Source organism: Leuresthes tenuis, unplaced genomic scaffold (assembly GCF_036924035.1).
Source record: "Leuresthes tenuis unplaced genomic scaffold, fLeuTen1.0.hap1 SCAF_24, whole genome shotgun sequence".
Classification (NCBI taxonomy): domain Eukaryota; kingdom Metazoa; phylum Chordata; class Actinopteri; order Atheriniformes; family Atherinopsidae; genus Leuresthes; species Leuresthes tenuis.
The window spans coordinates 4,619,365-4,632,359 of NW_027325378.1; the positions used below are offsets into that span (position 1 = coordinate 4,619,365).

Here is a 12,995-nt window from a genome sequence, read left to right on the forward strand (position 1 = left end):
TAAGGATCTGGACCATCGAGCCTGCAGCTGCTGCTGAGTTTTCACATACTTCCTCTTAAAAGTAAAAGTCCAGTTTGCATGGAAACATTCTTCTGTAGCCTCTGATGTTAGCGTAATGTGTATGAAAATGATGAGATGACATTTGCATGTGTAACTTTAAATGTCCTGTAAGGAAAACCCTGCATCAGTGGCTGCAGAGGGTCATCTGTGCATAATCTGCTCAGTTTTATTCTTTTTTTTTTAGGGGTTCAAGACTTCGTGTTGCGCGGTCGTGATTAAAAATTAGAAGCGAAAGGAGGAAATATCAGGCAAAGAGCACCAGCTATGTGGACTGGGTGCAGCCATTTTTGGAGAGTGCCTGCAAATATCCGGACAAAAAGCTTTGAAACATTAATTTTTTTGTGACGAGGCTGTGTTCCGGGGAAAGCTCTCGACTGTTTAATCTACTGGCATCCGTTTAGAAGAAGATTGTTTACCTTTTAAATGAAACACCCTATCGTTTGAGAACAGCTCTCCATCTTCTTTGGTCGTGTCATGGAGTTCAAACCAGTTTAAAAGAAAGTCTCTTTTCAAGAATCTAACCAGGATGTTCAATGCCTTGCTCACCAGGTAACAACTAAATTAACAGTGCGTCTGATCCCCTCAAAGTAGCTTCACCGCACAATTATTCCTCCTCCTCTCGTGCTCATTTATAAGACATCGTGATACTCTGAAAGATGAGTGCTGGGGTGTAAAATGGGTTCGGAAATGTTTCTGAAATGGAAAAACTGACGTTGTGTGACTCCAATGTTCTGCTCTGAGGTATAATGCGTGATTCTAAACATTCATAGAGTTTTATGAAGCTTTATTAATGCAATAAAATGTCTCATTATTTATGTAAAACATGGGGATTAAAATAGGTGTTGTCATGCTTTTAAGTTGGAGGAGCAGAACTGCTCACTTCCCTTATTAAATACCTTTATCTTTGTGATAAAACATCAGCACTTTGCTGCAGCAGCCACCAAACGGAGTTTTTTAGTGACTTGTTCACTGTTTGTAACGATAAACGGGTTTGAGTTACTGCTAAAGTGTCAGACGGCTAATTAAGAAGGAAAGCCTCCCTCGTACTCCCTCCACGAGGCAACGCTTACAAAGATGATGTATTCTTTAGATAACTTTTGCTCATGCTGTGCTTTTGCTTGTCCTGAATCCCCCCCCCCCCCAGTTATCTGTTCACCAATAAGTGAGGAAGGGACTTGAGCTGAAACGGTGTCTCTTACAGCAGCACTCGTGTCCGTGCTCCTTTTTTCACGTGCCTCATGTTATTTAAGTCTTTGCAAATGAGGAGTTTCCTGATCTTTGTCGCATGAGATAATGATTCAGGCTGATTTAAGTCAGCTTTCACAGAGCATACTGTTTATACTCTGAGTCTTCTTTCCCCGTAAGTGTAGCCGTGTGTCACAGATTGTTGTTTTCCAAACGGTTCCTATATTAGATGGAGGCTGACTTAACGAGGCAGGCAAGGATGAGGAGCAGCAGACAGAACGGAGGGCTTTGACTTCACAGCACTTTGAAACAAAGAGGGAGGATAGAAGAAGCAAAAGCTGGCAGAGAGATAAATGGGTTAGCAACCGAAAGGGTAAGTTATAGAGGGATTAGAAGGGATGAATTCAAAACATACTGATGGGGGGGCTCAAGTGCAGCGTTCACTTCAAAAGAGGGATGACATGATATTGTTTGGCCTTTATCCCCCACAGACACTTTACTCCCACCACCCCATCATCCTTCAGGGGGGGTAACCCCTGTTTTTTGTGCCCGGAGAGCCTGAGGGCTTGACTGACATGGATCAGAGAGGAAGGGGAGGCGGGGAGTTGATGGAAAGAGGGGATAAAGGGATGTGGGGGAGGTGGAGCGAAGGGGGGAATCCCTCCAGAGGCGATGAAGACATGAGAGAAGGAGGTCGAGGCACGGCCAGGGGTGAGAGGAGGGGGGGACTGGCTGAGGTGGAGGGATGAAAGAGACAGAAAAAAGGAGAGGTGGAGCGTGAGATTGGAGCAGAAATTAGGATCAAGGGCAGCCTGAAAGAGAGCGCGAGTTAGCAGGAGGTGGGGGGGGGGTTAGTTAGTCTGACCGTTGATCTGCGCACCCTGGGGTCAAATGCAGGGTGAAACAGAGCTCATACAGGCTGCTGCAGGGCTGACATACATCCTCTGCTGGATGCTGTTTATTACTCCCCTTAATAAGGCCGATACCATTCTTTTTAACAAGAGAAGCTGAAGTTTTCGTGACATTTTTTAGTAGAAGCTGTGGCATATTGTAATAAATTACCTCCTGTAGAATGAAGTTAACATTCAGCAGATTAAAGTCATAATTCATTGATGTTTTACTGTAGTTTCTGAGACTCCAAGAGACTCACTTTACTCTGGAACAGATCATCAGTAAAGCTGGAATAAGAAGAAGTTTTTTACACGTTTCACATGTTATCAGAGGCTTTTATTTTGTGTGTAAAATGTTTCACAGAAAAGGCTCATTTGCTCAGTTTTAAGAGAAAGAATGACTTGTGGAACGGAGTTATCTCCTTCCTCTCATAAAGGATGTTTCCTGCACTAAAATAGATTATCAAAGGAGTTATTGAAGCTCTTTTCCTTATTTAGTGAATTGCAAATGAATTTTCTGTCATGGCTGCCAGACAGATTTTCCTGGGTGGAAAATAGACTATTTGACCAGACTCTTTGTAAGTTCTTCTAGCTGACAGAGCTCAGATTCAGGGTTGTGTTGAAGCACGGATCCGAAAAAAAGAATACAAGAATGCTGCGTTAAAGGTTCCCAAGAGCCTCCGTAATTCTTAAATGGAAGACGTTCTGAGCACTTCTTAGTGCTGTCGAGCCGAGTGATCTGCAGATAAAGGTCTGATAGTAACTCTGGCTGAGCTTCCAGATCTCTGCTCAGATCTGAGCTTCATGTTTGAGTGACCAGACAGAAGTCCTTTCACCTTGAAAGACACATGAATGTTGACCCTGAAGTTTGCTTAAAAGGAACAAAGATTGAACTGGCTTCAATGTGGCAGAAACCTGGATGTCCAGAGTTCCAACAGTGAAGCACGGCGGTGACGCCATCATGCTGAGGGGGGGTTTCAGCAGCAGAGCGGGGAGATCCACTGGAACAAAGTACAGAGATGTGTCCACATGCGTCTGTTAGATGAATGGATCACATGTTACATTAGCAGCATATGCGTCGAGTTTTGTGTGTCACTCGTCAAATCAAAGGCTGAGCTGACGTGTCAGTTCCTGCAGGCTCATGTACAACAGTGATGAGTGAAGTCAAAGCAAACCTTCATATTAGAGGTTGATGCTAATTATGGGGATTTACTATTTGGAAGCAACCGCAGCATCACATTCAAGATATCTAAGAATACTGAATTTAATTGTGTTATTCTCCAGAACTTTAGGTTTGCAGACGGCGGATCTAATTGGGACACGAGCAGAGAGACGTAGTCCTTGTATCTGTGGTTTCCTCGCTGTGCAGTCTGAGCAGGTCGCCCTGAATAAAACAACGTCCTGTTTTTGATCTGTGCCCTCAGTGGAAGCAGCGGGGGCAGCAGCAGCAGGGAGAACAGCGGCAGCAGCGGGATCGGCATTCCCATCGCAGTGCCTACACCCTCCATCCCCAATTCTGGACCAGGTGAGCATCAGAGGCAGCGGATTTTTATTTTCACCACAGGTTACTGTTGTGTTACTCCAGCATCGGCCGTTTTGCATAACCTGACATCAAAGCAGCCCCTCTTTGCCCCGCAGAGATTCAGTTTGGTTTCTGACATTCTGAATGCATCCTCAGGAGACTTTCAGACCTTATAAGAACACGTGCAAAATATGGCATTTAGACTGAAGAAAATCCCAAACTCTCATCAGCTAAACTCTACTAATAAATAAGCCTGAGCCCTTTGAACACTGGCAGGGAAGGATGAAAATGCAGAGCTACTCTGTTTGGACAGCATGCACAGCTGTGTGAGCCTCAGTCACTTTATTTTGTACATAAATTAAGCAACAGGCAGATTCACTACAACATACCACTGTTATAAACTCATCTCTGTATCCAGTTATCAGAAGGAATGTGTTTGAAAGCTACATTTTAGAAATGTGGAGCAACAGAAATCAGGCAGCAAGCTTGTATCCTTTAAACATTTGTATAATAAGTATGGTTATGCCCATAAAAGGCCTTATTTAACAGTGTTTAAATATACCATTTGCAGATAGTTGGGCTGCTCTGCACAGAGCCTATGTTTACCAGACAGGGATTATTGAGGCCCATTGTGTTCTAAGTGCAGCTGATTCTCTATCCCACTGTGTAAATAGGCCAAGCTGCGTGAGGCCAGCTGCTTTACGTTTGAACAGGAAAGCGCACATAACCCCCGACGCAGGCTACACGCAGGGTTGCATTACAGCACCACTGAGACGGTGCTACGAGCTGAGGGGGAAACATTGTAGGTATTTAGCTGCTTTAGCTCGGCACCGGGAGCGGGCCAAGCGGAGCGGCGCCCTCCGCTGCTCTCGCTGCAGGGTTGCCATGGAAACACTCAATCCGCACCACTCGGGAGAAGCGTGTCCGAGTGAGCGCCGTCTTGGAAAAGTCTGAGCGCTCTCCTCCGGTCTTCGGAGGGTTCTTCGTTGTTGTGATGTTGTGTAACGGCGCAGTTGCTGCTTCAACTAATGCCAACACTCCTTTTAGTCCCGCCCATGTCTGCTCCTCCGGGAGCCCCTCCGCCTCCCCCACCCCCTCCACCTCCACCCGCACCTGCTTCTCCCATGGCCGGGCTCGCCCCACCAGCCCCACCAGCACCACCTCCACCTCCACCACCTCCACCACCCATAGGTGAGATTCCCGACCTCCGCGGGGCTGCCGGCGGATCCTCGCTACGCTGTGACGGGTTCCTCATGGAAGAGATCAGGGTGCTGTGGGTGTGGATGTCTGTCTCTACACACTGCAAGCAACACTGTTCTGGATGCAGCTGCACTAGTTTCTATGCAGTCAGTTCACAGTAAATGAAATGAAATGAAACTGAGGAAATGAGAAGAGATAAAAATCTAATTGGCTGACGACTAACGAGGATTGCTTGCAGTGTGTAGCTTTTACCTTAATTCTCTGTGGTGGTGGTGGTGATGACGACGGTATGTTGCTCTTTATTTCTTCTCTGGATAACATTGAAGTCTCACGTCACCAAGGGCCCACCTAAAGTTAATTACTGCCTGTAGAGTCTTAAAAAGTTTTTTAAAAAGTTTAAAAATCCACATTTGACCTTTGGGCAAAATTTGCAGCTGAACATTTCAAGAAAGTCCCTCCAAGAGAGGATCTCACTGGCAGTAATTTTGCTCCAAAATATGTGACTTTGAGGCTTCTCGTGCACAGGTACAGTATGTGGGCTTCATTTGGTCTCCTTTCTGAGAAACTGATTCTGGTTAAAGCTGCATCTGGCAACATTTTCCCCAAGCTCAGGCACATATTGGCCTGATTGTGTCTAAGATTCACACTTTCTTTAAACGGGATCCAGCACACAGATTAGGTTTTATAATACAGTTCAGGTCTTTCAGCGCAAGATTATGCAAAAAACTTTTATGAAACTTGGTATTGAGATGGAACATGAGCAAACAAAGAACCGTTAACCATTAACTGAACAGAGCTGATAGGGTTTACAACGCTCTGTATGATCCCCAAAGGTGGAAGTAGAGTGAGAAGTAGCACATCTGGCCTTATCAAATGCTGTTTCATGATTTAACTGAAGATATTTGAAGATAAATACTGTGCCAGCAGTATAAGACTATAGCTGGCTGTAGCTAGCAAACACCCAGCCCAGATCTGGCTTTTGAGTGCCATGAGAAAGTGTTTCATCTGCATCGAATACACCTCCTGGTCCCGGGTGTTAATGGACTCCGCTTTGATTGGTAGTCATGGGAACACAATCCCCATGTGCACCTTGCTTGGGTCTGCAAGAGTTGTATTAACTTTCTTTTTCTTTACAAAAACACATTTCAGATGACCAAAGGAGGCTCTGAAACTGAAAGGAAAACACTGATTGATTTATTTTATTATTTTTTTCTGTCCATAAGGCAGCTCACAGCTCATCCTGCATTATGCTCCGTCCAAAACACGTCGTCTTAAAGGGTCGCTTTTCAGTCACAATGTCTGAGGCGTTTATCTGTCACACGGAGGAAAGAGGAAGATCAAGAATGAGAGCAAGTTTATTGGGTAATTGGGTGGAATAATATGCACTTATTCTCTACTGTTTTTCAGTGCAGAGTGCCTGGGTCCATTTGAGTCTGATTAAGCATATACATGCAGAGTGATTCAATCATCTGTGTGATCTGGGCGTGTTCGTCTGGTTTTCAGTCAAACATGTTCTACATGCATGTTTGAATCCAGTGAATCTAACCAGTTGAGGTACATTGTTGGCTGTGTTTCCGCAGCAGCTCGTCTCTGGTGAGCAGCCATTTTTTGGCTCTAAAGGGCAAATTTAGCAGCATTTTTCCCTACTTTGCACCAGGTGTGGAACCATCAGATGGATCAAAATTGGATTGGAGGTTCAGTTAAAGTAAAAGACACCAGTTATGATCACCGGTACTGTGTGTGTGGGGGGGGTCCAGCTCTCCACTCTGACAATCACAGCTAATATGACATAGTATGATTGCAGCTTAATGGAGTCGCAGAGCAGTTAAACAGCCGCTTCAGTGCTGCAAATATCCATTATTACCCGATGCAGCTTTAATCTTCACGGGGTATTGATTCAGAATCACTGAGTGATATCGGGTTTGATTTACTGTGAGAGCTCTGCGAGGCTGAAAAGTGTCCAGCTGTTTGATTAGTATCAACTTTTAAGCGTGTGTTTGTGCAGCTGCTCGTCTGAAACATGGAGGGTTTGCCCGCTGAACATCAGCACACTCTGTCAGCTCTAATTGTCCCTGCTGATGACAGCATGGAGAAGTTTGTCTGTGTTCGTCTCAATTTTTACTTCCCCTGAATCCACTCATTTCCTGAGTCTTCTTATCTAGAAAATGTAAAAGAGGAAATGCTGGAGCAGAACAAAGGGAAAAACGTCTTTAACTCTTTCTCTCCCTGTTTTCCCCACGCTGATAACTCAGATATTTGAGTGTATTTGATGCTTTGTTGTGCTTTATGGACATTTTTTTTCCCACCAACGCTGCCTGCAGTCTGCTGAAGGATCACTTAGATGTGTTGCTGCTTTGCTTATTCCTCACTCCATCTTTCCCCCTTCAGTGCAAGATTTAATCAGATGCCTTCTTGGGACTGCTCATGAAATATGTCTCTGTAACAGCATTAGCAATCAACGTTCATTCTTTCAGCTCGCCTGCTTCCTCTGTTATTGTCGTTTCATAAGGTGTGGGGCTCTGATAGGTATTTAAAAGCTGTGTCTTTGATGATTCATGTCCTGTCTCCCTTCTTTCCATCTCCTCTGTCTAACCCTCCCTCCCTCTTTGGGTCCTGCCTGTCCTCCATCTCCTTCCTCCCTCTCTTTGGGTGTTTCTAGTGGTGGCCCCTGGGCCTGGTCTGGGCCCCGCTCCAATGTCCCAGTTTGGAACCATCTCGCGGCAGATTTCGCGGCACAACCCCTCCAACTCCTCTATCTCTATGGTTTCGGCCACGGGCACCTACCGCCGGGCGCCGTCGGTCACTTCGCAGTTCTCCTTGCAGCAGCAGCAGCAGCAGCAGCAGCAGCAGCAGCAGCAGCAGCAACAGCAGCAGCAGCAGCAGCAGCCTCATATTAATGGAGGCACTCCCGGCTACGGCCAGATCTCAAGTAAGGCCCTTCTGTCTCCAGCTCCAACCTGCTTTATAGATGCTGAACTGTCACAGAAGCACACAATTCCTCCAAATCACGCACAATCACAAAAAGCTAAAGCTGACCACTGTAGTCTTTGAGTAATATGTCATACATGTAAGTGCGCCTCTGCTTTCTAAAGGTGAGGCTTTGTTCTTATCAGAATTATTGACTTTTCCCTTAAAGTGCAGGTTAAGGCTTTTTATCCAACCCTGTGATGTCTTTAGTATTGATGCGGAAAGCATCCTGAGGCAGATGTGATGCAGACGGTCAAAGTCTGCCTTTGATGCGTTTTTAACCGTTTTAGACATCGACTTGTCAACACACAGTCACATGGATTTTATTTTCTGAGTTTTATCTGGTTGAAATGAGACCGGTTATTAATGAGCATTACCTGAATTATGATAGCATCACTTCCCAAAGAGAGAGCTGATAACAGCTGCCTCTGCCTCAGCCTGAGATGGCTGCAGGAGACTGAGTTCGGTGACCTTTCAACATGCTTCGTGGATCTTTTTTCCCCAAGAATGTGGTCACGCTCCATGAATAACATTTACACCTGGCTGATACCAGCGCACGCCAGTCCACCTCCAGATGGGATCGATCACACTGCACTCAGGAAGCATAAAAGCCTTGCACGTGTTTTTCTTATCCAGATTCAATAAGTGGTTACATCTGCGTTGATATCAGCACAGTCGGGCTCCTGGTGGCTCATCTGTCCAGAGTTCCCTTTGGGTCCGTGACTCAGTCCCTGTCTCTCTAATTTGGCATGGATCAGATGATTTGGAAACAGTGTTTCCACACCACTCTTCATATCGTCTGATGGGTTGGGGTCTAATTTCAGAGTCACTCAAAGCGAACAGCGCCCCTGTGTGGTTATTTGCAGCATCAACCTTTTTTTTAAAGAGTGGAAATGGTCCTGTTGACCGAAATCAAGCATAATCCTCAGTTTATCCCCCGATCCTCCAACGCCATGTGAAATCTCATCACAGTCAAAGACGTCACTGAACTTCATCCGGCGCTTGTGTCGTCGTATTCTCTGATAACTGGGAGTTCTTAAATGTTTTTGAAACATCTGTTCAGCAGGCGGTTATTTCGGGGACACCTGGAGTGTTGCTCTTGGCTCTTGTTTCCTCATCGTAGATGTGTTCAAGCTCACTGTTCTCGCAGCGCGTCTGTCACTGTTGTGTTTTCTTGTTTTTGGGTTGCAGTCTGAACTGTCCTCTGTACGTTCTCTGTGACTGATTGGCTCTATCTCTCTTTCTCTCCTCTCTGCCACTCTTTTTCTCCTCCTTCCTCTTTTTTCTCCGCTGGCTTTCAGTGTCTGTTGCTCCTCCTCCTCCTCCCATGCCCCAGCTGACTCCACAGATACCTCTGACTGGCTTTGTGGCCAGGATGCAGGAGAGCAGTAAGTGAAGAGGATACATTCAGCAACTTCCTCCTTATCTGTGCCATCTGTTCCCATTTCCACATCACCCAGCATGCATTGGATGTCCTTAATAGGCTTTTTGTTGAGAACAATTAATACAAATCTCTTATATTAATTTAATTCAGCATCGTCATTTGCGTAAAATGTATCTGCAGATTATTTCTGCAGCAGCAGCACTACATTGAACGAGGTTCCTGTTTAATCTCTTGAGTGTGACTGCACTTGTAGTTCTGCAGTTAAGCTGAGGTGCAGAACTGGAGAACATGGGGCTCTCTGCTGCCATCTGCTGGCCCAAATCCTGCAGTTTGTAATCGAGTTGTACGAAAGCCATCTCCCAGTTGAGACCAAAATCATTCATACCCTTGCCTTTTTCTTTATTATGACCAACAGCTTTCCTATAGTTGGAAATGATCAATAAAAGGGACTTAAGAAGACAATCACACACAGCTATGAAGTTGATCAGCTGTAGTTAAACTAAAGCTGTTCAAAGAATATTTTGGACCACATAATTAATATATTGATTGACTAATATATTAGTCAGAGGATGAGAGGAATTGTGTGATGGCAGTGTGTCTTGTGCTCAAAAAGCTCATTAAAGAAACCTTTAAACTCATCTTATCATTCAGATTTTGACCATTAGTTGTTAGCAGGGCTGCTACTCGGATACTTGAAGGTGTTTTCAGTCATTAGGAAAGTAATGAATGAAAAAGAAGAAGCTGAGATGACTGGTTGAAGTTTCCCATGCTAGGTGGTAATAGACAGACACCTCCTATAATTAACTGTCTAATTTGAGGGCTTTTGCCTTTCCAAAGCAGTTTCTGCTGAGGACTTCCCAGATGGCTCCATGTGACAAACAATTAGGGATCGAGGAGTAGTGTTCATCTAAATGGCTTCCAAAGGCCCTGTGGAAGGGCTCAATGAGCTCTGCTCCTGGATCCCTAAGAGAAAAGTCCCAGAACAGACATGGAAATAAAACAAAGCTAGTTATCAACTGAAAGAATCATTCGATTGGTGTGACGTATATTTAAGGCTTTACTTATATTATTTCTATCCAGAGAAACCTATTGGTCAAATAAGAATTATTGTACTTTAGTCTTCATACCGTTTAGAATTATTTTCCCAAACAAGTCAAACAAACCTCAAACGTGCACAATGGCATGACATTCACAGTTTAAAAGCTTGTAAGTCAGTTCCCTTTTTTCTGCACGTGCATGCCTGAAAACACCTCAGACGTAAACGCACCGTGTGAAGTGATCAATGAGACGTCTTGCTGCCTGCTCACTGAATGCAAACACAACTTTCTGCATGTCTTAACCTGATATAAAAGGCTGCATGATGCCGCCGCCGCCCCCACCAGGCTCCAGACCCCCGTGAATCCAGCCCAAACTTCTCGATTAACTTCTTCTGTGTGTTCAAAAGTTGCAGACACTCCTACTCCGCCTCCCCCTCCTCCCCCGTCTGAGATGCCCATGTTTGACGACTCCCCGCCGCCTCCGCCCCCCCCTCCAGTGGATTACGAGGAGGAAGAGGAGGACGCCGCGGTCGTGCACTACAATGACCCCTACGCCGACGCAGACCCACAGTGGGCCCCCAAGAACTACATCGAGAAAGGTTTGCTCAAAACTCGAGGGCTAATGCTGTGAGCTACAAGTCCTCTGTCTGGTTCTGATCAAACCCCCCCCTCCTGTTCACAGTGGTGGCCATCTACGACTACGCCAAGGACAAGGACGACGAGCTGACGTTCATGGAGGGCGCCATCATCTACGTCATCAAAAAGAACGATGACGGCTGGTTTGAGGGCATGGCCAACGGCGTCACCGGTCTGTTCCCCGGCAACTACGTGGAGTCCATCATGCACTACGCCGACTGAAGGGAGCTCGCAGTAACGTACAGTCTATTTATTCAGTCATATCCTAACCCGCCGAGAGACTGACCCCAGCAATCCTGACACACATAGATATAACTGTATGACCCTGTTTTGTTTTTTTAATACGGCAGAATGTTCTTTTTTTGTCTTTACTGGTTGCAAATAAAATAAAAAGTAATAAATATTTAGTTAATTTTGGTGTGATAGGGTGGGTGGGGGACAGCTGAAGGATGTGCGGCGACATCTTGCCTGAACAAAGATTTTCCGAACTCTTCTGTGACGAACAGCGCTAACTTTAATGGAACAAATAAAGGCCACGTGAAGCACCTTCAGTCGAGCTGCAGCCGTTTGGGGTTCTGTGATGTAAATTCAGTGAATATTGATCATGATCGCCTTCGTCGTGGCGCCCTTGACTCCATACGGGAAAACAAACACAGCTGATGCTTTTAAATACTGTAAATGGTGTCTCAAAGAAACAAATACTGCTCAAAATCGGCGTAAAAAGCATGCAAATATAATGTAATCTTAAGTTTGTTGCCATTATGCTTCCATTATGTTGTAAATGTATTTCCTTTTTTTTTTTTAATCACTGTTGAAATCACTGAATTTTTACTCTGAAGTCAATTTCAAGCCATCATGGTCTCACCTTTTAAAATTTAAAGTAATCAAGATGAAATCTGTTTGAGGCACGAGGACACACTCCTTTCTTTGTTTTGAATCCAGCATTTAAAGAGCGGGCTCGTTCGAGGCGGCTGAGCAGAATTCACCACTGCAGTAAGATGCATGACGGTTGGAGTTCTGTCGATCCAGACTCGCTCTGATTTCACGGGAAAGTCGACGGCCGTGACCTCTGTTTGCTTCAGATGTCAGTGGCAGGATGTTTCAACCCACTGAGTTTTGCTTTTAAAAAGTATCCTGAAAGCTTTTACTTCTCGGCCACATTAAACAGAAAGTTTAACCCCGTTTATCAGTTTTTAAATGACACTCAGAGGTGTGAACACACTCATGTTGCATCGGGTCTGGATTCGGAAGTAGAAACTTTTCTTTCCCTTTGATTTTGTAGGTTTATTAACAAGTTAAACCACATGGTTTACAGTCGGTTCGCCGGAGATTCCAACTTATTGAAGACCTTCTGCTCATTTTGAACGTCAGGATTCTGTAAATGACTCGAGCAGCAATACCTACAGCTATTGTGTTGTTTTCCCCTCCAATTTCAATCCATAATTCATGCTTACGATCTATTTATGGTAGGCTTAGCGTGAAAACCGGTGCACAGACTGGTGGATTGGGAAGCGTTTCTGTGACTTCTGCTGTGCAGTTCATCTCGAACGAGCCTGCCACATCCCGCCACTGCTGTTACTTCAGGCTAATCCACACAATCTGTAGGATCCAGCTAAATTAATGGAATATGGCAGTGACAGTTCAGACTGGAGTTGTCCTGCCCGACACTGCCATGTGACAATTGAGATGTGATAATGCAGAGCAACAAACAACTAATACCTCCTCAGTCTTAAAGCAACAATGACCTGCTCTGGGCTGCACAGGTGTACATATTAATACAGTAACTCAAGTAAAATCAGCCATCACTCAGGAATCATCTTCATTATACTGTTATTCTTCCCTGTGTTGGCTCTTGGACATTTGATTTGCATTGGCTGCAGTGGTCACATTTCAGGATTTTGCAGCCAATGCCTCGATTTATTTTCTTTGTCCCATTTTCATTCAGTTTCAAAAACATTTTCATGGGTAGAACTATTGAAATCCACCTCCCTCTGCCCCTCATTTGTACATATAATATGTTGATTGAAAAATTAATGTACAGTCTTTTATAATAAACAATTCTATCTACAACACGCGTGTGTCGTCACTTGGTGGGAAATGAAAAGGAAGCAAAG

At 44.8% G+C, this 12,995-nt stretch overlaps 1 protein-coding gene across 10 annotated transcripts in view; it reads left to right on the top strand.

Moving 5' to 3' along the window:
• The window catches only part of abi1a (abl-interactor 1a), a 45,915-nt gene extending 32,964 nt beyond the window's left edge, over positions 1-12,951 (top strand). For 2 of the 10 annotated variants that reach the window (XM_072378155.1, XM_072378156.1), the window contains 6 exons: positions 3,560-3,660; positions 4,705-4,848; positions 7,517-7,786; positions 9,126-9,212; positions 10,653-10,844; positions 10,928-12,951. In XM_072378155.1, coding sequence (XP_072234256.1) covers positions 3,560-3,660; positions 4,705-4,848; positions 7,517-7,786; positions 9,126-9,212; positions 10,653-10,844; positions 10,928-11,103 — 970 coding nt within the window. In that variant the 3' untranslated portion in view covers positions 11,104-12,951. The remainder of the gene's footprint in view (positions 1-3,559; positions 3,661-4,704; positions 4,849-7,516; positions 7,787-9,125; positions 9,213-10,652; positions 10,845-10,927) is intronic. The other 8 variants (XM_072378158.1, XM_072378159.1, XM_072378160.1 and 5 more) reach the window with 5 other exon arrangements.
• The last annotated feature ends 44 nt before the right edge of the window (positions 12,952-12,995 follow it).